At 45.6% G+C, this 25,952-nt stretch overlaps 9 protein-coding genes across 9 annotated transcripts; 7 read left to right on the forward strand and 2 right to left on the reverse strand.

Annotated features, from left to right (window-relative positions):
* Nucleotides 1–4,987: 4,987 nt before the first annotated feature.
* On the forward strand, nt 4,988–7,133 carry AOL_s00054g189 (uncharacterized protein; the record flags this gene model as incomplete). The annotated part of the gene is made up of 5 exons (XM_011121505.1): nt 4,988–5,582; nt 5,672–5,932; nt 6,001–6,156; nt 6,230–6,469; nt 6,541–7,133. 5 exons carry the CDS (start codon nt 4,988–4,990, stop codon nt 7,131–7,133), a joined length of 1,845 nt encoding a protein of 614 aa, XP_011119807.1.
* A 395-nt stretch (nt 7,134–7,528) lies between these two features.
* AOL_s00054g190 (uncharacterized protein) lies at nt 7,529–9,313 on the reverse strand (the record flags this gene model as incomplete). The annotated part of the gene is made up of 1 exon (XM_011121506.1): nt 7,529–9,313. One exon carries the CDS (start codon nt 9,311–9,313, stop codon nt 7,529–7,531), a length of 1,785 nt encoding a protein of 594 aa, XP_011119808.1.
* A 314-nt stretch (nt 9,314–9,627) lies between these two features.
* On the reverse strand, nt 9,628–9,933 carry AOL_s00054g191 (uncharacterized protein; the record flags this gene model as incomplete). The annotated part of the gene is made up of 1 exon (XM_011121507.1): nt 9,628–9,933. The coding sequence occupies one exon, from the start codon at nt 9,931–9,933 to the stop codon at nt 9,628–9,630; it is 306 nt and encodes a 101-aa protein (XP_011119809.1).
* Nucleotides 9,934–10,260: 327 nt separating this feature from the next.
* AOL_s00054g192 (uncharacterized protein) lies at nt 10,261–11,299 on the forward strand (the record flags this gene model as incomplete). Its single annotated transcript, XM_011121508.1, has 3 exons — nt 10,261–10,729; nt 10,799–11,064; nt 11,129–11,299. The coding sequence occupies 3 exons, from the start codon at nt 10,261–10,263 to the stop codon at nt 11,297–11,299; spliced, it is 906 nt and encodes a 301-aa protein (XP_011119810.1).
* A 1,453-nt stretch (nt 11,300–12,752) lies between these two features.
* On the forward strand, nt 12,753–13,412 carry AOL_s00054g193 (uncharacterized protein; the record flags this gene model as incomplete). Its single annotated transcript, XM_011121509.1, has 2 exons — nt 12,753–12,827; nt 12,912–13,412. The coding sequence occupies 2 exons, from the start codon at nt 12,753–12,755 to the stop codon at nt 13,410–13,412; spliced, it is 576 nt and encodes a 191-aa protein (XP_011119811.1).
* A 1,373-nt stretch (nt 13,413–14,785) lies between these two features.
* AOL_s00054g194 (uncharacterized protein) lies at nt 14,786–15,688 on the forward strand (the record flags this gene model as incomplete). The annotated part of the gene is made up of 2 exons (XM_011121510.1): nt 14,786–14,826; nt 14,911–15,688. The coding sequence occupies 2 exons, from the start codon at nt 14,786–14,788 to the stop codon at nt 15,686–15,688; spliced, it is 819 nt and encodes a 272-aa protein (XP_011119812.1).
* Nucleotides 15,689–16,572: 884 nt separating this feature from the next.
* AOL_s00054g195 (uncharacterized protein) lies at nt 16,573–18,945 on the forward strand (the record flags this gene model as incomplete). The annotated part of the gene is made up of 4 exons (XM_011121511.1): nt 16,573–16,764; nt 16,830–17,293; nt 17,351–18,796; nt 18,855–18,945. The coding sequence occupies 4 exons, from the start codon at nt 16,573–16,575 to the stop codon at nt 18,943–18,945; spliced, it is 2,193 nt and encodes a 730-aa protein (XP_011119813.1).
* Nucleotides 18,946–20,748: 1,803 nt separating this feature from the next.
* Nucleotides 20,749–22,785, forward strand: AOL_s00054g196 (uncharacterized protein; the record flags this gene model as incomplete). The annotated part of the gene is made up of 3 exons (XM_011121512.1): nt 20,749–20,842; nt 20,920–21,000; nt 21,083–22,785. The coding sequence occupies 3 exons, from the start codon at nt 20,749–20,751 to the stop codon at nt 22,783–22,785; spliced, it is 1,878 nt and encodes a 625-aa protein (XP_011119814.1).
* Nucleotides 22,786–23,758: 973 nt separating this feature from the next.
* On the forward strand, nt 23,759–25,898 carry AOL_s00054g197 (uncharacterized protein; the record flags this gene model as incomplete). Its single annotated transcript, XM_011121513.1, has 3 exons — nt 23,759–23,816; nt 24,036–24,137; nt 24,214–25,898. 3 exons carry the CDS (start codon nt 23,759–23,761, stop codon nt 25,896–25,898), a joined length of 1,845 nt encoding a protein of 614 aa, XP_011119815.1.
* Between the last annotated feature and the right edge of the window lie 54 nt (nt 25,899–25,952).

A 25,952-nucleotide genomic window follows, 5' to 3' on the forward strand; every position in this document is an offset into this window, starting at 1 on the left:
TATAGTTTTAATTTTGTGCCGATTCGGTTCCAGCAATTTAACACCGGGAAGCCACTCGATTAAATTATTTCGAGCCTTCGCGTCGGTAGCGGCTTACCCCGCAACCAACAGGGGATAGTTGATTCGGGGGCCTCGCGTGATAGGCTCAGTATCGATCCTAACATCTAATGTAGGGTTGCCCCTGCATGCATGTTGTGACTTGTCTTAAGGCCCTGTCTTACTAGGTCTCGAGGCTACTATCTTACCATGGTCTATAAATTTTCAACGACTGGTTGCTTTCATGAGAAACGGGCTGGACCGGCATAGCTAGCTCCTAGTTCAAATCCGTCCATCACATTCCTTCAACATTCTAGACATTTCGAAACCGGAATTCCTTCAGGGTGAGATTTTCTCTTTATCAACTAGACAAACAAAAAATTGAGCAAGGCAGCCGAATGATCTGACAAGAAACTTGTTTCTAGGCTTATTAAAAAAATGTGCACGCGCTAGAGTGGTTGTTTCCAGGCATGTATTCTCGATTCAAAGTCAGTTCGCAAAGCTGGCTGTTCGGCGATCACCAAGCCTAGATTTAAACCCAACACCTAACAAGCTAATGGAAACAGACGGTGAGTGTGTTAAATCTTTATCGTCGTTCATAGCGTAGCTTTCAAAAATCGTATCTTAGTCCGTTTAGATGTTATTGTTGCATGTTGTTAGACATATACTGCGTATGATTCTATTAGCTAACTATGTAATTATGTAATGGAGAGCATTGTAAATTATAGACTGGATAAACTCTTCGGAATAATATTTAATTTCTGCATGATGAGACAGTATATTAATTTTATATTCACAGATCACATCTTGACATCAATTTGGGAGTTTGACGAGTTATTCCTAGGACCCTTAGTGTCATCAGAGCAGGCTACAGGGTGGCTACCCAACATTAACAATCCTGGTCTGAAGTTTTAGACTGGAGATCCAAACCGATTCCTTATATAACTAAGTAAATATTTGATGATATAGATCTAGTAGCTATATAATGTCCCAAGTCTAGATGCTAGTTTTTACACCTGTGGGATACATGCATGCGTTGGCCTTGTGGTATCTTGATCAGCTCGCAATTGGATCACGATATCACCACAGGATACTGTTGTATGGCTTCTAGGTCGGGACCAGACGTTTATGATATCATGATAGGCATTTATAATACATGCATGTGGAATGCGCATGCATGATGTTTGTTAGGTCGTCGGCTGTACAGCCGATATCGTCTTAATTTCAAGTATCAAACGTGGCCATTGCATTGCATGGTAATTAAACTAGCCCGAGTTACCCCTCCTACAAGCGCAGTACAACATTGAAGTTTCACGGCTTTGGTCGATAGTTTTAATCACGTCTTAGGAATCTCAGCATTACAAGATTTACAAGCAGCCTAGAGCACTCGATAGAGTCGGTTCAAAAAAATCCATCGCAGTCTAGCCTCCAGCTGCTTTACATGCATGATACTAGATTTTGACATTTAATTTAATATTTGAATTTTATCGGTATATCAGGTGCCGGCTAAAGAGATATATTTAAAGCCCTCGGGGTCCATCGATGATATTAAATTATCAAGACCCAGATCAACATGTTTTTCCCGATACGCTACCAAAGTAGTAACTAGCTCCTGTCGACTGTTCCGATTCCCTGTAAAGTTTCCTTTTCGTCTCGACATCCTTGGTACGCGTGTTTTCCTTCGAACAATTCGCAACCAGTTGCTTCGTTCAGCAGGCCGCTACAGCCTATTGTTACTTCTCCTTTGCAGTATCTGTTTTTCCACCAGTTCACCTTTTGATGCTCTTAATTTCGAATTTCGAACACACGACCTTGACTTTGCTTCGCCTCTGCAACTTAACTATCCAGAGGATCGTGAAGATGCCGTGCAAAGCTCACCCGCCGCCTTACCCCGCTCTAGATTCAGCCGCAGACTTCCTCGCCTTTGATGTGCACACGCAAATGAGATTATGGGAATTCAGATGGACGCATTCGACACAACCTTATCAGCGCGTCGAGGGACCGCCTTGGCGAGCCACGGATACAGAATCTCGTAACGCTAAAGAGGCAAATAGCTCTTTAATAGACAAGATCAGGCAAGCGAAAGGTCGGATTTGAGATATCTTGCGCCAAAACGGCCTCTTGATCTCCCTCTCTTCAAACGTGCAACCCTTTCCCCGAATATCACGGGATCGAATTTTTTTTTTTTTTTTTTTTCCCGCTCCGCACTAAGGATCATCGAACTTCTGGCCTTTTGCCACTTCCTCGGATTAATGGCGGTGTTCGGCGCCGCCTGCTAGCACCCAATGCAACGCACTGTACAAATGTCCTGTACAAGAGCCCCCCACCGTTGACAGCTGTCCCAGCTGTACCTCCAGATCAGCTGGACCCTGGATATTCCAACTACCCCTGGGAAAGTGCGACACGAGGCCATGCCGAACATTTTGGCCAGTGAGGATTCTCTGTGAAGCTGCATCCGATTGACCGCCATGTCAGACATTTGGAGCAGACTAATGAGTTTCTACTGGCAGCTTGAGCAGTAGTGGAACCGCTGGCATGCACCTCTCCCAGCGGACAAGGTGACATTTCCGGGCCGGATTAGGAGATAAACGCTAAGACCTTCAATGGGGGAGACTTTAAATTCTGAGCACAGTCGCCATAGCTTACTCCAAAATCCTCGTCTTCCCCCGTCCTAACGCTCGCCGTCACTACTACTACTACTACCACTGCTCCTGCTGCTACTATCGCAACTTTCTGCCCCAATTTAGCTACCTACTCATCGAGACCTAAAGCATTAGACGTCTAGACAATGCCTTGCAAATCTCACCCACCGCCAGCGGCGAATCGAACTGCAGTTTCAGTCCAAGACGAGGTTAGAAGATGGGAATTTACTTGGCAGTACGGGGTTATGAAGGCGAAGCTTCGGAGCCTCGTCTGGGGCTGGGGAGGATCAGGGTGGCATATCGGCCAAGTTGGCGACGGGCTACTCGATCGGATCAGAAGCATCAACCGGGATATATCCAAGGTCATCGCGCGCAGTTCAACGACTGTAGGCCTCTAAATCGTGGAAATTTCGAAATTTTCTACATATAATCGTTATACCCGCGCCCAGGCATTCGATATGCGGCCCCCTTTATTATATTGCCACAGTCGGCGCACCTATTCCTCAGGAGGAATATACTACAGTACCCCATATTCCTATTTTATTTAATGACTTCTAAGTCGAGGCCGATACCCTTTCCCTCTTCACCCGCTGAACAATCGTACCGGAATTTACGCTCCCATATACCTTCATAATATATTTGCTGCACTCCTTCATTCATACACCGGCGTTGATAGTAGCTTCCTGATCCGATAAAGCTTCCAAGCTGGTTATGACAACACAGGCGAAGGAGCTTAAAGTCGAATGATTTCAAGAGAACGATTTTTTTAACACCAGCTAGTTCGCAAAGAGGTTTAGATACGCAGATCTCGTAGTTATGGAGGCAAGGTGGAAGCGCTGAACTCTTTTTTTCTTACTTCTTTTCATTTGGGAATTAGAAGGCGTCACGGGACATTTGTCAAACCATTGCTTAATTAATTGATTGATTGATTACGCATATTTATAGAGCGCAAGTTTACAAAGAATCATGATGTTTTGTATGTACGCCCGCTGCAGTCTTCGTTAGTTCTTGAGCTCTTCCTTTTACGACGTACCGGTTATCTGCCCAGGTATTGGCACCAACTATATCAATTCTTCCTAGACATGAGAACTTCTGCCGTATTGTCTGTAAGCTTCGAAGGACCGACAATATAATAGGTTTCGCTGATAACCGTTTCCTCAACTAAAAAATTTTGAATTTGAAAGAACCCAATAGGCGACTACCTAACTGTCTTTCTCAACAATATTCCGGAAGAAACCGGTAACCCGCCGTGTCCGTTTCAGGGTGAGACGTGTAGACGTCTAGGTTAAGGCTGGACGAAAAGCCAAGTAGCCCATTCACCTTCTTATCTCACCGTCAAAAATCACAAATCATCACTAGTCCTGATAGCTACGAGCAAGATTAATTAAGTACGCTGCAGGTTGTACATGTGGATATACTTATTATGAGCTCCCTTGCTTTGCGAACGAACAATTAATTCGCAACATCCGCCGGATACACGTAACCAACGTTGCAACCATGCCCTGCAGTGCCTGTTCCCCGTGGCTACCCGTCCCTTTAGGCCTACGGCTCCGCAAGGATGAAGTCTGGTACCGAGAACTGATGTATAAACATCTGCAGAGGGGTCCCGAACTCCTCGAGAGAAGGTGGAAGGAGTTTCATACACCCAGACTTGACCCTCCAGGGCAGGCCGTCATCGAGCGCATTCGAAGTACCAGTGCGAAATTGCATGCGAAAGACCACTAACCCGCAATTGAAGCCATGATTACCCCTCCGCTTTCGAATAAACATGGGCAGGAAGCAAGGGCTATACTCAATTCTTACCAAGTCACCGTCGCAATTGGTCTCAGGGCGGGCATCTAGGGTTCGTTCCGTAGGTTTAGCCAACTGCCTTGTTCAGAAGCCTGGTTCCGAAGGGGAGAAGGTGATGCAACAGGGACAACACAATTGGCGAAATAGGAAATTGGTCGTGCGACACCATTCCGATTCTAGATTCGCTCTTTCACCTTTGAATTTCTCGAAATGCTTATATCCACCAGTATACAGTTTAGCATGGCAATTATACTCCCATCAGCATGAGAATTGTCGAGCGTCATTACGAATCTTATGCTAAGTTGGGGTTAGCGAAGAACAAGGCCAGTTCGGATGGCGGCGAGCGTTCCGAATTTCACATCCTACTCTGCGAAGATCTGGGGCAGTTCTTTCGCTATATAAGGATGGGACCCGTACACATGATACTTGGAAAGAATAGAATACTCCACAGAATCATCATCTCTGGTCTAGGAGCCTTCTGGAGAAATCTGTAAAGCTTCTCGAATATCAACGTCAAGATGAAGTCCGCTCCAGTTCTCGCTATTCTCTCGCTACTCCCCGCCGGCAGTTTTGCCTCTTGGGCCGGGAATATCAATTACCTTTCTCCTTCTATGCACCACCCTTCTCTCGGAATTTCTATCCGTCGTGTGGCAAAGCGAAATGTCCCGGGTACAGAATACACCCCTCAGCAGCTTAACTTCACACATGGAGTTGCAAGTGGTGACCCGCATGCTTCGTCTGTTATCCTCTGGACCCGAGCTGCGCCAATGATGCACTCAGTTAACGACGACGGTGCTGTCACTGGACTATCGCCAATGTTCTGGCATGGGCCTGAGGTTACTTCGACAGCCCCGGTATGTGTGGAGTGGAAAGTTGCCAAGGATAAGGCAATGAAGCAGACAGTTTGCAATGGGAAGGCATATACTAGCTCTGATATCGACTTCACAGTCAAGGTCGAAGCCAAGCATTTGAAACCATTCACCAACTACTACTACCAATTCAATATCTGTAACTCGAATATTAAGAGCCCTATCGGACGAACAAAGACTGCACCAGGAGAAAACGATCACCTTGCAAGAGCTCGCTTTGCTGTGTACTCCTGTGCTTTCTATGGTGAGATACCCACTCCATCTGATGCCTAACATCAGAATATATACCAAGATTTTGGGGTATCTTAATATGCTAACCAATGTTTCTTATAGCTTATGGTTACTTCAACGCCTATGGCCAATCTGCTAGAAAAGACTCAGTTGACTATGTTCTCCATTTGGGTGACTATATCTACGAATACGCACGATATGGTTACACCGGTGAAGGTCCTGACATCGACCGTGTCCCCCAACCTGAACACGAACTCTTCACCCTCTACGACTATCGTGAGAGATTTGCGACCCATAGAACTGATGAGGATCTCCTTTTGTCCCATCGAATGTTCCCATGGATCGCAACATGGGACGATCATGGTAAATATTAAAATCCCATATACCCCCAAGCTTTAACGAGAAATATCATATTAACTATAAACCTTTAGAGGTCGCAAATAACGCATGGCGTGACGGTCACTTCAAGATGAACAATACTGAGAACACCTTCATCGAGGATGACCCGGTTAGCGTTGGTCAGAGGAAAATGAATGCTGTTCGTGCTTATTTCGAATGGATGCCTATTCGACAAGTTGATATGGATGGTAAGATTTCACTCGCTAATTTCCCCCACGTTATTATCAGTTCCGAGTGTTGAAGACTAATGATAAACTTTAGACAACCTTCGAATCTGGAGATCAACTGCCTTTGGAGATCTTGTCGATTTAGTCATGTTGGATACCCGCCATTACGACCGCTCTATCACTACCCTCTGGTATAACGATGACTACATCTCAAAGATTTCTGGTGAACCAAATAGATCCCAAATGGGTCCTCGTCAGGAAAGCTGGTTCTTCCGTCAACTTTCCGAGTCTCATAAGCGTGGAACTACCTGGAGACTCGTCGGCTCGCAAACAGGTAAGATTTGCCCCTTCTATCAAAAAAAATACGCCTTTTTTTACGTAGTAGTATTAACAATTATTCTATAGTATTTTCATATTTGAACCTTGGAGACCCAAGTGAACCAGATGAGCCTAGTTTCAGATTGGACGCATGGCAAGGTTATACCGCTTCCCGTAACCGCACTCTCCACCATCTATATAGCAACAACATCCCCAACAACATCGTCCTCGCCGGCGACTCACATGCCAGCTGGGTTTCCGATCTCGTCTGGTTGAACTCTACCGACCCAGATCCAAGGCCAGAGGACCATCCAGACTACGATCCAAGAACCGGACGTGGCTCCATCGGTGTTGAATTCGCTTCCACATCGGTTGCATCCCCAGGTATTGGCGGGTGGGATCCAAAGCGGGAAGAAACACAAGAAAAGTCGGATTTATTCATTAAGACCAATCCTAGCTTGCAATGGACTGACCAGCACCATCGCGGTTATATGGAACTTGATATCTCTCATGAGAAGGTTAAGACGACCTACTTCGGTATTCCATCTGTTCTGTCTCGCAACCGTAAGGAGATTCAGATGGCCCAGTTTGAGGTTTATAGGGATGAGAATAAGGTCCACAGACCTGCTGGTGGATTTAATACCAAAAGTGGTTCTGCAAAGAAATACCCTAAGGTTTAATCAAACCTATGCCATTAAGCATATGCCCGTTTTGACACAATGCGCAGGGTTTTCGTTATGACATTCGATTTAGCTACGATTTCTAATTACTAGACATTTCATATATATAATTCAATTTACTGCCTTTAAGTTTAAATTTGCTCTAATATTGCAATCTTGGTCTACTAATGATTCCCGTGTCATTTGGTTCACGAGATGAGTCCGCGATAGAATTGAATTCCAGGACGCTAGCCCTGCTAAACAAATTATACCACATATTTGATTTTGAATCGAAGTAATCATAAGTCTTATGCCCGCGGGAATTTAAATTCTCGATAAAACAACCTTAACGCCTCCGCTATGCTGCATTTAAGATACAATAACAATCGTAAAACAGGATTTCATAACCTCTACCTCTAAGATGGGGCTTTGTTTTGGGTGACATTATGTCTATCGCTAACCCCTCCGTTTTCACCCGCCTTCGGCTTCTTTCTAGGCTGCAAAACATTAACTACCGGTTCCGGCTCTTTTTCGGGCTCTTTAACCTTTTTTCGTGGTTGAAGAATATTGACCGTCGGTGTTGCATTTGCGACTTCGTCCGTTTTTCGCCTGGGTTGTAGTACATTCACCGTCAAAGCATCGCTAGCGCTAGTGCTCTCCGATTTCTTTCGAGGCTGCAGAATATGAACCGGCATATCTTCGCCCTTAGATTTCTTTCTTGGTATCAATATGTTGGCTGTGCCGTTGCCTAATTCTTCCTCACTCTTTCTCTTCCTCACTGTCAATACGTTGACCTTCGGTTCGTTCTCATTCACGGGTGTCGATTCACTATCTTTCTTTATGGCATCAGGCAGCTGTTCCTTCCCTGCCATTTGAATCCACAACTCCGAGCTTTCCCTAGCGCACTTATTCCCTTGGAAATCGCTATCTAGTAAACTGTGCATCAATCGGTCATAGTCCTTTTGGCTCATAACTTTGCCTTTTCTCCCAGTATCATTGGAAGTAGCATTGGTGCTAGAGAAACTGCTGGAGCGGCTGTTCAGCCTGCTAGACCGTCTTAAGATAAACTCTCTAGTTGTCGGGTTTCTTAATATCGACGCGATAGTATATGTGGATGCAGACCTGATATCGTCTGGTAATTTGATCTTCCTCTTCTTTGGGGTATTGTCTTTTGAATCTGGATTGGGAGATTTTCGTTTCTTCGAGACGGACGGGCTCGGGGATTTTGTAGATTTCTTGCTCTCTTTGCTACTTTGACTGCCGTTCAAAACATCTATCCCCTTTCCTTCACTGTTCTTCGAATATTCAAAAATCAGACTTAGGAAACCCACACTTTTCCCCAGACTACACTCTTGTCGAAAGGACATCAACTCCCAGAAGTCCTTCATGTTCCTGCAGCCTTTCCATCCTTCCTCCTCAAGTTCATTCAAAAACCGGGCTTTAGGGTCGTCCTCAAATTGAGGAATGCATTCCCTGACAGGTTTTAAAGGGTGTGAATAAGGGTGTCCATGAATCCACTCCTTAGACGGAATAACGTTTCTAAGGTCGGTTGCTTCGAGACCAGGAACAAGGAGATAACTTTTTGGTGGCTCCGAGAGATGGCCAAGGTTTGAAATAGAGCTTATGAGTGGATCAAACACTCGTGCCCACCAACGGATCAATTGAATATCGGAAAGAACATGTTTAGATTTGTTATTGATGGAGTTAGGGAAGAGGTATTGGTCCTGAGCTCGAGCAAAGAGTGTCAAATGAGTTGGAATCCCAGGACGGTTGTACTCAGTGATGAGGTATTCGAGGAAAGCGGTTGTGGTAGCACGAATTGGAGATGCCGAGCCCTTTGGCACAGGGTTAGTCGGCTTTGGGAGAAACCCTGTGCTATCAGCTTTCGAGACAAAAATGGTAGTCGAAGACCGGGTCGTGTAGATATGGACTTCGATCGCGTATACGATAATAGAAGTGGAAACGGAGGATACGGCGAGAAAATGACGAGTGAGTCTCGTGGTTAGTGGTTTCTGGCCTCGAGGAGCAGAATACAGCGGGTCGCATCGAGTTGGAGGGTGGGAGATATGGTGGATACTGAAATCTGAGGAGAGGAAGCCTGAGAGAACGGACGCGAGAGCTGAAGGTTGGTGAGAGGGAGCTGCCTGTGGGGATTCAGCAACAGGTGCTATCGCTGAGATCGAAGCTTGGATGGATGCCATTGAATATGGAGGAAGGATACGAAATGAATTATCTTGATGGGATGATGATAAGGCTATGACCGAAGCTTAGGTCTGGTCGCAGTTGACAAGTTCAGGAGATGGCGATACAAATGTGTTGATCGGTGTGTTGTCGCTGCATACACACAACACAAATCATATTAAAAAAAGAAAACTGAAATCAAGACCGTCCGAACCCCAAATATAAGAACGACCAGCAGAGATAGACAGAAGAATCAATCCCGCAGACTGAGTAAAGAAAGGATATTGATAGATGGAGAATAGATACTCGTATGGCATAAGCCGGGTAAATGGATTCACCATAATGCTCGGCCCATTCTCTTCAATCGTACCATCCGTTTGTTCACCTTCTCCCACCACTGCTCGGAGTCCCCGGAGGGAACATACTCGCCATTGACCCAGTGTATTTTATCTAGTATTGAAGGCATGGTATATTCTGGGCGGCGGGGAGCGGAAGCCAAACTACGATACAGCCGGTCTATTTCTGCCCGGATCTCCATACGCCGTTCAGTACGGACATGTTGTCCCCAGAGGCGGGCATAGCTGGTGCCAAACTTAGCATCCGCGATTGGGACCGGTGATGGGAAAGCAGAGCAGGGCATCTCGAGGAACTGTCGTCAGTAAGATTTAAACAGAACGTGTAGTTTTCATGGTCATCACAGTCAGATCGAAATCTTGGTTGCCTGTTGTTGGAACCATTTTGCCTGTTCTGGTAGCCTTGCTAGCGTGATTCTATCAGATCTTATCAGATCCATCTCTCGGCTTGATCTAATCTAATCTAATCTCCGCCAAAACTCTTTCAACTCGCAAAATTCCACAACTTCAAAGCTTCAACTTCACCTTCACCAAAACATTAACATTCTTTTTATATCTTTTAACAGCACCTCCAAATCTCTCCAGTTCGCCCGGGAAGGCTCTCCACCATCGCAATGGCCTCTTCACGGTCCTGCCTTCGTCCGGTTCTTTCTTCCTCTCGCCAATCTCGTACAATCTGCGCTCAATGCTCCTCAACCCCACGTCCACATACCCTCCCCACCAATCATCAGCGGTCATCTCCCTCAACTAGCTTATCAAACCGTCAATTCCATGCTTCTGCATCGCCAGCTATCAGTAGACCTCTCCAACAGGTCCAACAACAACCTGTACCCCCTCAGATCAATACCCCACCTGCCGGATATCGTATGAACAAGATCACACGTCCATTCGTTCCAGTCGCGACCCACATGCGAGTTCCGTTCGCCGTTAATACTTCATTGGATGTCCTCAACGATATGTACAACAAGCTTCTCGGGGAAGGTGGTGCGAATGCTCTTACAGATGACATAAAATGGCAGTGTGTAACACACAAGAGTTTCGATCACGGATTGCAGCCTTATAACACCAAGCTTGCCTTCTACGGTTCGTATCTAATACGAGAAAAAGGAATATCATATGGACTTAGAAATACTGATTGGGTGCTGCATACAGGTCGTAGAATAGCTTACCTTCATACTACACTTTCCATGATCCATCAGCCCGTCGCTCCCACACCACAACCCAACGCCATAATCGCTGGAAGTGGAGAACCAGAAATATCGAACGATCCAACACTCAAGTTACCCGTTATTGCCAGAAGAAACCCCGTAAACAGAGTTAGCTATATGTCGGTACAGAATCACCTGAGCTCAACAAATCTTTACGGCATCGCTCAGGCATCGGGCATGGTCCCTTGTCTGAGATGGAAGCCCAGAAATGTAAGCCTTTTTTCAGTAAAATGATTTAGTTTGGTCAGGGAAGTTAACTATTTTTGACAAACAGCCTGCAAACTTAACCGATTCCGGTGTTATAAAGGTGGCAGAGGATACGATTATGGCCATTCTTGGTGCAGTGGCACTTCAGAAAGGTGGAGATGCCGCGAGAATTATCATGGAAGAACGGATATTGTCAGCTGCTAGAACAATAACTCGATTAACGGAAGAAAGGCGATAGAAGGGGGCTATATATTTACTCTCCCTTAAGGTAGGCGGTTTACACTTCTACATGTATTATATTTACGGCGATAGAGTATTTTTTTGTATAAAAGCATATAACGGTATAATTGAACTCTTTAAGACGATTCCCTCTGGCCCCTATAATATTGTTACTGTGCAACTCGATATTTGATTGCTTTGCATTTTTCACATACCCAACACCAGCGTCACCAGCTCCGGGAGTATACTTCCATACACTATTCGATATGCATGAGTTTCTTCTTCGAGATTTCTACCGCTAATTATAAACTCATAAATCCGCAAATTGGTAACTTTCAGCTGGCAGACCGCTTAACGGAGCGGCGGTCCTCATTCCTGATTTCCCTAATATAACACGCAATTGTCTGCGTGATAACGTCCGTTTCAACAAACGGAGTGTGACTAAGCTCTCTTGTTTCAATATCGACAGATACAATATAGGCAAACAGTGCAATATCGCTCTGCATGAAGGCTTGCATACATCAGGCGAGACGCGGATTTATGTATTCGAAATGATCAATCTTTTTTTCGGCGCAGACTTTCAACTCTCGTATAATAGTCATGCACAGTATAGCGTAGTTTAGCCTAAGGTCACATAAATGCACGTGGACATGGAATTCTCCGTCTTTCATTAGGTGTAGATTATGATCAAACGGGGACCCGGGATCCGGATAGATAGATAATAAATTTAAAAAGTTAAAAGCTTAAAGTCAGAGGTGGGGGAATATAAAATCCAGTAAATGCATAGTTATATATACGGCAGTTAAGCGTTGCACAACGAGCCGCAAGTTTGAAGTTTTTCATGATATCTCGTTCGTTTTGCGCGAATACTTCACCGAACTTTTTATACTGAGCTCAAATACACTGATAGAACTGCCCAGTGCCGACTCGATATAATAGAGCACTACTGACTAACACCATTTATAAATTTTCAGTGTATCGATCGGCCCGGCGGATATTCCAGTCCGAAAGCGCCAGCGAAAGCGAGAATTTTGGGCAAGGATAGCTGAAGGCTGACAAAGTCTTGGCTTCGTCTAATATTTCTATTATCGTAACTCTTGATCCTGGCAGGCTTTCGTTTCTGTATATTGGATAATTAATTCTTTGTGTCACAGCGCATGTCTGCGCGGTATCGACTCAGTTCAGCAAGTTGAAATCAAGGGGACGTCAGGAGGGATATATTGTATCAGGAGATAGTGGTGACCGTGGTAGAGTATTTTTGTAGGATACGTAGTACCTGGTTTATTTGACGAAGGGGTCTAGAGGCATAAAAGTATAAATTGAATGGGTTTTGTCTGATATATTCAGTTCATCCTAGATACTTTATATATCTTCTATACCTAGATTACGGTAGTATCAGCATAATTGTAACTGGGCCCCGACAAATAGACCAAAAATACACCACCATTTATTGAGTTTGGAACTCTACAACAATGGTTTCTGTTAAGCTCATGGCCGTGGCAGTCCTGCCAATTGCATATGCACAAACTCAAACACTATGGGGTCAAGTAAGCATTCGATGCCACATGCATATGGCCCACTTACCCAGTTAGATACTAGTAGTTAGATATTGACTTATTCCTAAACTTTAGTGCTCTGGTATCACCTACAAAGGCCCAATAGAGTGCCCTGACGGCGCTACATGCACAGTCTACAACCCTTACTACGGACAATGCATCCCCGCTCCGGATCTCACCACCACTCCTCCTCCACCCACCAAAACTACAACCGCAACAGGCTGCACTTCATCAGTCTCTACCTGTACCACTATCACCGTCCCCGCACCTTGTGCGACCTCCATTCTAACCTCAACATTTTGCTCAACTTACTGCGCAACTGCTGCACCTCCCAGAATCACCGTTCCAGCTGAAGCTCTTGTAAAGAGATGCATTCCTACACCTTATACGACGGGCTGTAGGACTACTACTTCTACTTGTACGACGGTGGTGGGGCCAATCCCATGTGCTACTGGGCTTTATACATCTACGTTTTGTTCTTCGTATTGTGCTAGCACCACTGCGCCGCCAAGAATTACTGTTCCGGTCGCCGCTCTTGAGAAGAGATGTATGCCACCCATCACTACCAAGGCTTGATTTCAGCGGTCAAATTTGTCAGGGTTCATGGTCAAGAATGATCTAGATATTTAGTGGTATAAAGACATATATATAACCGGCAACTGGGGAATATCAGCCGTTTTCAAGAAATGTACATATTTCAAGATAAAATTTAGGATTGGTTTTATTTACAGCGCAAAGGCTGGTTATCGATAATACTAGAACTCACTACGTTTTTTCCGCTAAATTTATTAAGATTTAATCTAAGTTTGCAAACGATAGACGGGTATTTGCAAGTATAATCCTTCAGACTAGTATCTTATATAGTGAACTGCAGATCGAAATCGAAATTTTGAATGCTCTAGGCTTAAAATTTCGTCGACCAAATCGCGGAAACCAAGGAACTACAAAAATGTATGTGAACGATCAGCTATAATTATAATTAATATTAGGGAGCCTGAGAGAACGATTTTCCGCTTCCCGTGTTATACTACTACACAAGCATCAGACAGCTAATATCGGGTGGCTAGTGTCGACATGTCGCCAACCTCTAGACCGGGTTTAGCCAATTTCAGTCCGCTTATAAATTGCTCAAGATAAACCGACTATTCTCGAAGGCCTACCAATAGATCAAAAGAATTTTATTGTTTCCCTCGGCTGATAAGCTTAAAAGGATTGCATAAAGCTTAATATCATCTGATGTCTATGTTTTTATTTAACAATATATCGGAAGGACTGGCCCGAAGGTTATGTTTGCCGAAGGTACGCGCTATAGTATAACAATCTTAAAACCTCCATCGGGGAAACATTGGAATTTTAGAGATTACCCATCCGTCAGTCCTTAGCAAAGTTGAAAAAGAGCCTCGAAGAGAAACGACTTTCCATAAATGAAAAATATCGGGGCTTGGAAATATGTAACGTCAACAAGATCTATCCATGCAATTGTTGCATTTTAGAGGGCGACAAGAAAGCTTACCACAGACACAACGCAAAACTAGCCTAAAACTGCTGAACTAACTCGCGATCGATCCAAGTTCGACTAGAATATCCAATCTGATGTTATGTAGCGGATCCTCTAACCTCTAGGGTGTCCTGCTAAAGTTTGAATTTGTAGAGAAACGAGAGCCTCTAGAGACTATAAAAGGAGGCCTGGAATCCTCACGAGTCTCAAATATCCTCCTCCACCATCAGTCTTTGCGTCCTTGTGATCTTCGATAACACTCCTTAAGTTCTTTTTCCTCGAAGAATATTTAGAACAGTTTTGAACTTCTAAGCCTTCCAGTCTTTACTAGTCTCGTAAACCAAGTTTTTACCGAAGCTTTATTATTTCAGCCTTGCTCATTGATTGCAATTTCGAAATAAGATATATAAAGCTGATAGGAGAAAGCCCCTGAACTGCTCAAATCGCGAAAATGCAGCTCACATTCGCTATCCCGGCTCTCCTGCTCCTCAGGTATGTATAACTTGCTGTTAAGACTGTAAAAGCACCGCATTGTACAGAATTCGATCAATGATGCTAATGATTCAATGCATGTAGTTTCGCCGACTCAGGGTTAGCCCGCACAGTCAAGTATCCTACCGTTACCAAAACTGTGGTTAGCTACCGAACCACCGTTACCGTTAGATCACCGGTTAAAACCAAAGGCTGTATCTTAGATACATTCAAGGTCTTTGTTTCAGAGAATGGTTGGAGTTGCACCCACCCGAATGGCGATCAGATCGGTCCTAGGCCAAAACCTTCTAAGCCCACCGACAAGCCCACGCCAACAGAGCCCACGCCAACCAACGATGACTTTAATTGTCCTCCTAAAATCATCACAGCGACAGCCAAGAATTGCCCTGCTATAAAATGTGCAGTTAGCCGACCGGAACCCTGCATAGCATATGATATCAGGGCAGAAGAATGGGACTGCAGATGCAGTACTAGGAAGGGAATAGTATCAACCTATACGCTTCCGTGTCCATCATGCTGCCCGTCGCCGCCACGCCGTTACTGGAATCCGGGGTGCAGGGAGACTCCAGTTACGCCGTTAACGAAGGCGCTGCCAACGAATGAGACAAAAGAAGGGCCAAATATAGTTATTACTGAAAGCGACTCAAAGGAAGATGATGTTGAAAAACCAACGCCAACACCAAGGACAAAGGAAGATCCAAAGCCTACGGATACCGAGGTCATCGTTACCGAAGCACCAGAGCCAAAGGAGACCAAGGACGTAGAGCCAAAGCCAGCTGAGAGCGAAAAAGAAGATGCTGGGAATCCTGGGGGCAAATCGACAGAAGAAGTTGAAGAATCGACGGAAGAAGATGGGTACTAAGTACAATTGAGCTACTGGAGTTAGTCATGGTGAATCCTGTGGTTTAAAAGAACTCAGAAATGTCACTGAAAATTCAAATTTCATTCTGATACATATGCATATCAACCGAATACTAGATGGCCACCAGCTACTTAACTTTGACTTATCATTGATCATCCGCCCGGTAAATACCCAAAGGTCTAGATTCGATACCGCACTAGGTGAAGCGCTCTAATGAATAAACAGGTGTAGAGTATCTATACCCAATGGAACGACATACGTACATAAAGAAATACGTAACGAACAGCCTTCTAGAAATAGAAAATTTATAAATGTAATTGGGTCTCCGTCATGCCTAGCGCAGCCTAGTACTAGTGCTGGCTAGTGCGAGTGCTGTCTTTGAGCTTAAGGGTGTGTGTAACCCAAATGTCGGAGTCTGAGATCTCCGATTTCCAGCCTTGCCAATCAAGGGCTCCTGCAGCGCCGACTAGGAAAATAGCCAATAAGGCAGCTCCATTCTTGCCAAGGCAGACATCAGCCAATCAATTGAAACCTCGGAGAGGGAAATACCGAGAATGCGAACCAAAAAAAGTTCGGTTAGAATTAGCCAGGGGCTCTGAAAGCTCCAGTATCTGTGCAACCTTCCTGGTGGTGAAGTCCGGAGAGTCGGCTTGGAGCTTCACATGTTTCGACAATTCTAGGCTTTGAGGAGGAAGTCCTGGAGAAATACTTATAAGGAACGTCGCGCCTCGAAGGATATTTGAAGTTCCAACCTCGCCACAACACATCAGCGACACAACTCGCTCGAGACTATCGCTGGCAGGCTACACGATCCCGCTCTCTCACCAGACTACGACGCGGCCTCGAGACTAAGTTCTTACGCAAATCGGCCAACTTCTGTCAAGATGGGTCTCCCGTCGAAACCCGTGGGAATCGGAAAGATTCCAACCTCGGACTATAAAACCCCATTTACGGACTACTCTCGATGGCGTCTAAAGGACGACCATGGTCGTCAGACATGGCATTACCTCTCTGAGGCTGAAGCAAAGAAATGGAAGCAGTCAACTGCAGACAAGTACTTTCTTGGCTTAAATACCGTATGTATACGCTTTCGTGTTATATTGTGCAAGCCAATTGTCTCACCCTTGAAATCTAATGATAGGAACAACCCGAACTAGCGCCCCCGAGAACCCCGTTGGATGTCGCCCGTAATGGGTTGACCTTCTTTTCAAAACTGCAATTGCCCGGTGGTAACTGGGCATGCGACTACTCTGGTCCCATGTTCCAACTTGCGGGGATGGTAATGTGCTGGTATTCGACTGGAATCCCGTTCCCAGAAGATTGGGCTATTGAGATCATTCGGTACCTATGCAATCGTGCACACCCCGAAGACGGTGGTTGGGGTTTGCATACCGAAGGCGAAAGCTCCGTGTTTGGTACCACAATCAATTACACAACCCTTAGGCTCCTAGGGATGCCAGCGGATCATCCTGTCGCAGTGAAGGCGAGACAGAAGCTCCACGAGATGGGAGGAGCATTGGGTGTTCCCCATTGGGGTAAGGCCTGGCTTGCAATGATAGGTTGCTTTGAGTGGGAAGGAATGAACCCTATCCCGCCAGAACTCTGGTAAAATTACTTGTTTCTCCCACTATAACATGAATAGTGTTAACACTGGTCTGATAGGCTACTTCCTGACTGGATTCCTCTGCACCCTTATCGGTGGTGGATTCACACTCGCGCTGTCTACCTCCCGATGTCTTATATCTGGTCGAAACGTCACTCTCGACCTTTGAATGATCTAACCCGTGCTCTCCGTGCGGAACTCTTCATTCAGCCTTATTCATCCATAAACTTCGCTGCTCACCGTAACACCATCCGCGCTGAAGACATATATCACCCACATACCCTCGTTCTCGACCTTTTCAATACTGCCTGCACATTTTGGAGTAAATATTTACTCCCCAATTGGTTAAAAAAATGGGCAGAAGACTATGTATATTCTCTGGTTGTCCGAGAGGACGAAAATACACTCTACGTAAACCTCGGCCCCGTCAACAACCCACTCCAGATGTTGTGTCGCTATATTGCAGAAGGTCCTGATAGTCCCGCGGTCCTCGGCCATATGGATCGTCTCCAGGACTATCTCTGGGTCAACGAAGAAGGCATGCTGCTTAATGGTACCAACGGTGTCCAGGTTTGGGATACTTCGTTTGCTGTTCAATCCGTTGTTGAATGCGGTTTCTCGACTCAACCCGAATGGAAAGACATGCTCAACTCGGCCCATCAATTTTTGGAAGACCAGCAAATCTCTCTAGAGATTAGTGATGAAAAGCAGAAATGCTACCGACAACAACGCAAGGGTGCTTGGGCTTTCTCGACTCGTGATCAGGGTTATACAGTCTCAGATTGCACAGCAGAAGCACTGAAGGCTGTTATACAGATCCAAATGACACCAGGATTTCCAGAGCTTGTCTCAAACCAAAGAATGAGAGACGCCGTCGACGTCATGTTGGCATTGAGGAACCCAAGTGGAGGGTTCGCCAGTTACGAAGTTATCAGAGGCATCAAACAATTAGAATGGTTCAATGCTGCGGAGGTTTTCGGGAGAATTATGATTGAGTATGAATACCCCGAATGCACAACAGCCGTAGTAACAGCATTGGTCTATTTCCAAAAAGTAGATAAAGTCTATCGCGCTGAGGAAATCAAGCAGACTATCAAGAACGCTGTTGATTGGATTATATCTGCTCAAAGGAAAGATGGAAGCTGGGAGGGCTCCTGGGGTATCTGCTTCTCTTACGCTATGATGTTTGCTCTTGAATCTCTCCGTCTAGTTGGATATACCTATGAATCCTCGGAACGAGTTCGTCTGGCCTGCCAGTTTTTGGTGGACAAGCAGATGCCTGACGGAGGGTGGGGTGAAAGTTACATGAGCTGTGTAAAGGGCCAGTGGATCGACCATGAGAAGAGTCAGGTCGTGAATACTAGTTGGGCTTTGATCGCTTTACTTCAAGCTGGATACCCAGGAAAGGAGGTTATCAAGAGGGGTGTTGATCTATTGAAGAGCCGGCAGCAAAAAAATGGGGAGTGGCTACAGGAAGGTATTGAGGGTGTGTTTAACAGAAGCTGGTATGTATTTTCTGGGGTATTTCTATCAGTGGTGATATGCTAACATTATCTCGTATAGCATGATTACATATCCTAACTACAAGTTCGCGTTTCCGATCAAGGCTTTAGGGATGTATGCGGCGAAGTATGGCGACGAAAAGCTTTGGTAGACCTTTTCCTCGGATGGATTCCTTTTAACTGGGGGTTCGGCGTCCCTTGTTGGGCATCTGGAGTAATTAGCACTGTATACAAACTAAGGACTCTTTTTGGCGTATAGAATTATTAATGACTAATTCAGTCTATCACGATCGGGCTGAGAAACAAAGATCATGCGAGCTGCGTAGCAGAGAGCACCCTGAGCCTATTATACCTGTTACAAACATTTAACGATCCCATATTGCATCGCCGCACCCGATGGGGGATGTATTTATGCCGGCGTCCAATACCGAAATCATGCGAACATTCGCAAGGCGCACACGAACCCGGCATTGGAAAAGGCGCCACTGTCCGCAGCCGACCCCACCCTGGCCTGATCCTACTGCATATTACTGAGTAAACCGAAAATTTTAACGCATGTTAGAGTTGGGTGGTGACAATCGACGATCTTCAGAGCTCCCTGACTGATTGCGCGACTAACGAGTTAGCATGTTCCAAGGTAGCGTGCTACAGCTGCATGAATTAGGGCAGTCAAGCAACCAGAATTAAGGCGAGACCTTCGAATTCGTACTCGGGATATGATACGACTCGGTCCCGCTGCTGTTCTTTAACTGTGCCCTCTAGTCGCAGATTTAGTTCACAGGAACTGGATAAATGAAAGCTTCGAAATCAATAAACTTGGAACCAGTACTATTCTCGATTTGCCAAGTGAACTAGCTTTCTCGGAATTGTGAGAACCGGCTCGGGAAGCCACAGCGTCAAATCCTGTAAGACTATTGACAGGTATATATATTCTACAGAGGACCGGGAAGCAACCCTTTTCTAGCTTCTGCCAGCGTACATACTCGCGTTTCAAACCCCGATAATAGCGGTGGGGTTCGGTAAGATATCTATAGATCGCTAACATACGCTGGCCAGAACCGCAAAACTGGCGAGTCTGACGTGAGAACCTGCCTGTTGTTCGATTCACCACTATTGCACGTACATACAATTATTCCCAACCCCCAGACTCCAAAATGCAGCCGGTACAATTGCGGCTGGATGAGAAAGAGAAAAAAAAAAATGATAAATTGAAAAGGAGCACACCAATACTCGCCAAGGTATGCGGGTTCTTTCCTGCTCGGACCACAGGTTATCAACCAATTATCTTGCGAGCAGCATAACCCATGCTTACTATCAGCGGCTATGGCAACAAGCTCTCCCGTTGTCATTGCAGCCTTTATCAAAAACCATGATTGGGCTGGGGGGGAGGCTAAAATACTCACTAGGGCTTTTAGGGAAAGTGGGGCCCAGACGCAGGCGCGAGGCACAGCTGGCTTTCGTCCCTCTTCTACCAAATTTAGGTTTACTAAGACCCAATACGAGATTTCCAAGAAGCGAAAGCAAGTGCAATTGCTGTGACAATGCGAATTGTGCATACGGCGGGCCAGGGAAAATTCAAATCAGAACAATGGGACGGGAAGTTGGCAGGGGTATGCACCTCAGCTATTGTTGCTGCAGAACCTGTGACCTTTAATAATAGGTCGGTAAGTATAAACATATTGTGCCCCGACATCGAGTCGAGTCAAGGGGACTCTTCTCGAGTACCACCGCCGCTTGTAAAATTTCCTTCCTGTGGGACGTTTGGCTTTTATACCCGCGAGTCTATAGTAAAGATTTCGCTGTTGGCGTTTTTTTTTTTTTAATATAAATTATTTTCACCGCTACATAAATTTCAGCCTCTAGATATCTAAACTTTTTCTTCTTGGATATATTGGAAAGATCACGGTGGTATCAGTTTAATTTATAATTTGGCCGATCGAACTTCCCTTGCAGCTATGTCGACGAATGTTACCATCGATCTACCGGATGATTATAAATACAGACTTTACGATCCTGTAACGGAATTCTGTTCGCTTTATCTCCACTCAAGTAAGCCCAATTCTCGTTTCTTTCTCTCTTTCTAGTTGATTGCACTAGGTATAGAACTAACAAGATACCACCGCTAGCCGCCGTAGTTGGGGATCAGCTCTATATCGTACAGGGATATGCACAATATATCAGAGATGGCAAAAGAAAAGGCGCTGGTAGTAAGTTCACTGAGTGCTGAATATATCGATCGAGCAGTACTAGTGAGTTAGAGCGTCGACTGATAAGCCTTCGGAATGGCAGATCCCAACCTACGCTATATGAATATCAATCAAAGGATACCAGTCGCCCGAAGTGGACAGTTTATCTATGTCTCCAACAGAACCCAATACCCAGAAAACGTCCCGCAGACAGTAAGCCCGGCGTTCTGGTTTCAGGCCAACGCGTTCTCTCTGTATATGGTAATGGGTGGTACTGTGAATTTTCAAGGTCTCATTCTCCAAAATGAGGATCTATATAACCCAGGGAGCCCTAGGGAAATATGGCGGGGTAGTACTGTCTTCGCCGATAACCCAGTTTTTGGCCCTAAAGCAAATGTTTTCAGGAAGTGGGAAGCCTCCGCTTCTGGCTTAGAAGACCCGACTGGGATGGTCGCATCACGAAATACGTACTGGGACGACTCTTTGCGGAAGGGATACATTGTAGGAGGCTGGGTAGACGCCATCACGAATCCAACCGACAGTTTTCTCATTTGGGATTACGATACAAACGTTTGGACCAACTCCTCGCTTCCCTGGGGGAGATCCTCTGGGAATGGCGTCATGGGGTCTTTCCGAATAAATGACCGTCTGGTACATATCCATGTTGGCGGTGAAGTCAATGGAGTCTTTATACCTATGAACACAGCACGGATTTACGATTCGGAAACACAGGATTGGTATAACCAAGAGATCTTTGGGGAGCCACCAATCCCTCGTGGCGATGCTTGTACAGCGATTGTGGCTGCTCCTGACAAATCGAGTTATCAGATGTATATGTTTGGTGGTTCCGAGAGTAACAGCAAAACGGCGCGATATTTAGGTGAATTGTGGGTTCTGAATATTCCTTCTTTCACATGGGTACTCTTGGACGACTCGAGGGGAGATTTTGCCCCCGGCGCACGGTCTTCCTCTTCATGCAACATTTTGCAGAATCATATCCTTATGGTTTATGCTGGGAAAAAGTCAATCACAGCAGGGCAGGCGGCAGATTGTGAGATCAATGGGAATGCCGCATATTTCATGGACTTGAATACTTTGAAGTGGCTCGAAACATACGAAGGGAATAATACTAAGCTAGAGTATTGCGTCCCCAGTCCGGTATACGAAATAATAGGAGGAAACAAAGATGGTGGAGCAAAAATTATAGCACCGCCAGATGGGTTCAACAGCGAAGTTTTAGCGACACTATTCTCTATAAATGGAACGCGAGTGGTTAATCCTAACCCACCCGCAGAGCCGTCAGGTACCGAATCAATATCTCGGAACAATAATAATACGGAGACCACTTCGGTACCAATAGGTGCAATCGTTGGGGGGGTCGTAGGCGCCATTTTACTAGTCACCCTTGCCGTTCTAGCGTTTATCTTTATTAGAAGGAAGAATAGAAACAGCAAAATTATGGGGGCACATAACGACATTCCTGTAGGCGGCAGAACCGAGCTACCGGTCGATTCTGAAGGAGGAAGTTACGATCAGAACTTGACAGCCTTCAAAGACCCAAGGGCGGAGTATTCGGGCTTCTACCAGAGTACCGTTCTCGGCGCCCCGACGACTCAAGGAGTATATATTTATGAGCTTCCGACAGCTTATGGTTATTCAAACACGGGTGTAAATGCGCCGGAGCCTATGCCGCTGCAGGATCATGGTGCCGAAAATCCGACTTCTACCCAGTCACCAGATCACGAATTGCCTCTGCCACCGACCCCCCCGGGTGTCCCAGCTCCCGAATACCGAAATCAACCATGATGCGCAGTAATATTCCTACATATTTGCAGAACGATTTCAGTTTTTTGATTTTCGTTATAATGATTTTTAAAATTTTTTTATTTTCGATTTGAACTGCACAAGCATACGTACCTTACCATCATTGCATGTCTTGCATTGACACTGGGCACGTGATATTGTCTTTGAGTTATGTTTTTTCTAGCGGGCGTTGGGTAAGTAAGTACATAATATTTACATGTATATATATATATAAACTAGCTTAGTTCGCAGTTGCGTATCTAAAATTGGAATGCTCATGATATCATATCATATCAAGAATATAACTTCGAAATCAACTTAACTCTAACCGATAATAAATTCAACATTTTCGAAACTTCGAAATTTCGAACCATGGAAACGACTCGATCCACGATATCGATATCCAGAATACGAACGCCACACCGTGATTGCGAGCAGATCAGAGGCTTTTAACGGAGCATTAATATTAGCAGCATGCTAGCATATGCAGGCGCGCTCACCTTCCAAATTGTCCTGCTCTTATTTGCGATGATAGCGGCTAGGGTGTGCCCTCCGCTATAGCGCTAGCCTGATCAGGGAAATGCTGGCAAAATAACGGCTGTCAATTGGTCAGCCTAGCACTTGGAATGTCGCCAAGAATTATGATACTGGTCGAATCCGTGACACGGATCTGACACGGCATGCAGTCCAAGGGATGGATTTCAATTTATTGGTGAGCCTCAAATTTTAAAAAAACCTGTTTCAGAGAAAATCCTCAAAATGGGAAGCTTGTCCGGCCAATTTCTTGGGGTTGGGCTCTGGTATCCTTCTTTACACTGTTTACCTTCTTTCGTCGACCTAATAATTTCGTCGTTTAATTCTCTAATTCTTGAGATATCGATATCAACCCGAAGCTCTAGCTATACCCCGGATCTGGAGAGGAATGCAAAATAACACAAAATAACAAATCTGATAACATTAAGAGATTAAAACCAATATGAATATCAGTGCGCTCGACCCGCGAACTGATTTCTGTTCTGTTTGGAACCATGCCGGTAAGTCCAACCAGTATATTTGAACGGCGCTATAGCGCCAAAATTAACATTCGGGAATATGCGAGTTCAAATTCGTATATCAGTGTCACTCCATATGCACAGCGTTCGAATAGATGTTACTACGCGCGCGCATGCATGATCGCGAGCCTATCGACGGAAGCATGAGTATTTTATCTTTTCTGGACATATGCTAACTATATTGATAATCTCACGGAGTAGCACTTGTCTATAGGAATCAACTTTATATAGCCCAGGGCGATGCAGCTTACAGGGTCGGTCAGGCGGCCTCAAGTTCTGATGTCGTCCTCCAACAAGGACATAGTATGTCGAACCCTTACGACAAATTAAAGAAAGCACAGCTAACGAATGCCCCGGCGTCGGTCCTTAATTCTGATAGACCCTTGGTTACGTTATATCTCCCTCGATGATTCGTTTTCCATTACCGACTTTGGAAACCAAATATCTATCGTTCCTTCACGTATATCCAGTAGAGACCTCCCACAACGGAAGAATCCGTTGCTTTGGGATATTACAACCCCAGCATTTTCGGATGGCGGGAATAGAGGAATTATTATATCCACTCTGGGCCTCCCGGTTGGCAATATTAGCGAAGCAGGCCGTGGAAATTCCATTTACTGGTCCTTGGCTGGTAATCTCACGGATGAAGCGAATTTTGGAGATTTTAATCCACCGAGCGGCGCGTTTGATATCGACTCTCCCTTCTCAGACAATACGAGATTTTATGCCTCCAGGAACAGCTATTTCGATAATGAGTTAGGCTTCGGGTATGTTGTGGGTGGAATGGTAAACAATACACCCACTGCTTCCTTTCTCACTTATAGTCCCGGCTCGCCCGCATGGCGAAACAATACCTTGCCATGGGGCACCACAGCTGGAGACGGAGCTATGGGAACTTTTAAAGTCAACAATCGCACCATTCACGTATATACCGGAGGTGAAGTTAACGGTGTGAATTCCGATCTTGACATAGCTCGGATATTTGATTCACAATCCAATGCGTGGTACGACCAACCTTTAACCGGGTTTCAAGGAAGAATACCATCGCCTCGCCGGGGTTCGTGTACAACTGTGGTAGCGGCCCCAGACGGCTCTAGCTACCAAATGCTTGTGTTTGGTGGCATCTCTGACGACGAAGGCACATCACCTTTCTCAGAGCTATGGGCATTGAATATACCCACGTTTACTTGGGTTCTCTTGGATAACTCCGCGACATCTGGCAATACCCCACATATTCCTGGTGGACGATTCGGTTCATCTTGTCACTTGATCAAAGGGAACAAATTGATGGTTTTTGGAGGATCCAAAGTCAGAGAGGTGCAAGCCATCACAGGGCCTCTAAATTGCGACGTCAATGCAGGTGCAGGATTTGTCATGGATTTAAACAATGCCACATGGCTAGAAACCTATGACGGTCGGCAAGCGGACTATACAGTACCCGAGAGAGTCCGAGCAGTTATTGGCGGCGGTCCTACTGGTGGTGCGACTATGGGACAACCTGTAGACGGCTTCGCAGACCCTACGCTATCGGAAATTCTCAGGGTGCCCATCAGTACCGGCTCCCCCAGCTCAACGCCAACAGGGTCCGGGGATCCTCCAGCCCCAACATCTGGTTCCGGCGGGGGTGGGATATCTACAGGGGCTATTGCTGGAATTGCAGTTGCTGTCGTACTCGTCGCCATTGGAGGACTGTTCTTCCTGTGGAGATGGAGAAGGAACAAAAAGGCCCAGAACTTGGAAGGCGACGGCCCGAACAACCTCAACGGAAAATCCGAACTACCAGGTCTTTCAAATGAGCTTGGATACAACCAGCAAAAGAAGATATATAAAGATAACGCAGGCAATGTTATCACGCGGCAAGAGTTGGGAGGAGATTCCGTCAACCCTATGGAACTGCCTGCTGGAGATCTAGACAGCCAGCATGTTATGGAGCTTCCTGCTAAAGATCCGATGCATCCTGTTGAGCTCCCCGCCGAAGTACCATTCGCCGAAGTACCATTCGCCGAGCTTCCAGACCGACAGCTCCCAACGCCACCGGTTCCACCCAAGGCACCCGGAGCATAACTTTATTTTACAGCGTGTTTTGACTATCGGCGTTTAATAAGTTTACCACGAGGT

This window comes from Orbilia oligospora (genome assembly GCF_000225545.1).
Source record: "Orbilia oligospora ATCC 24927 unplaced genomic scaffold scaffold00054, whole genome shotgun sequence".
Taxonomy (NCBI): Eukaryota; Fungi; Ascomycota; class Orbiliomycetes; order Orbiliales; family Orbiliaceae; genus Orbilia; species Orbilia oligospora.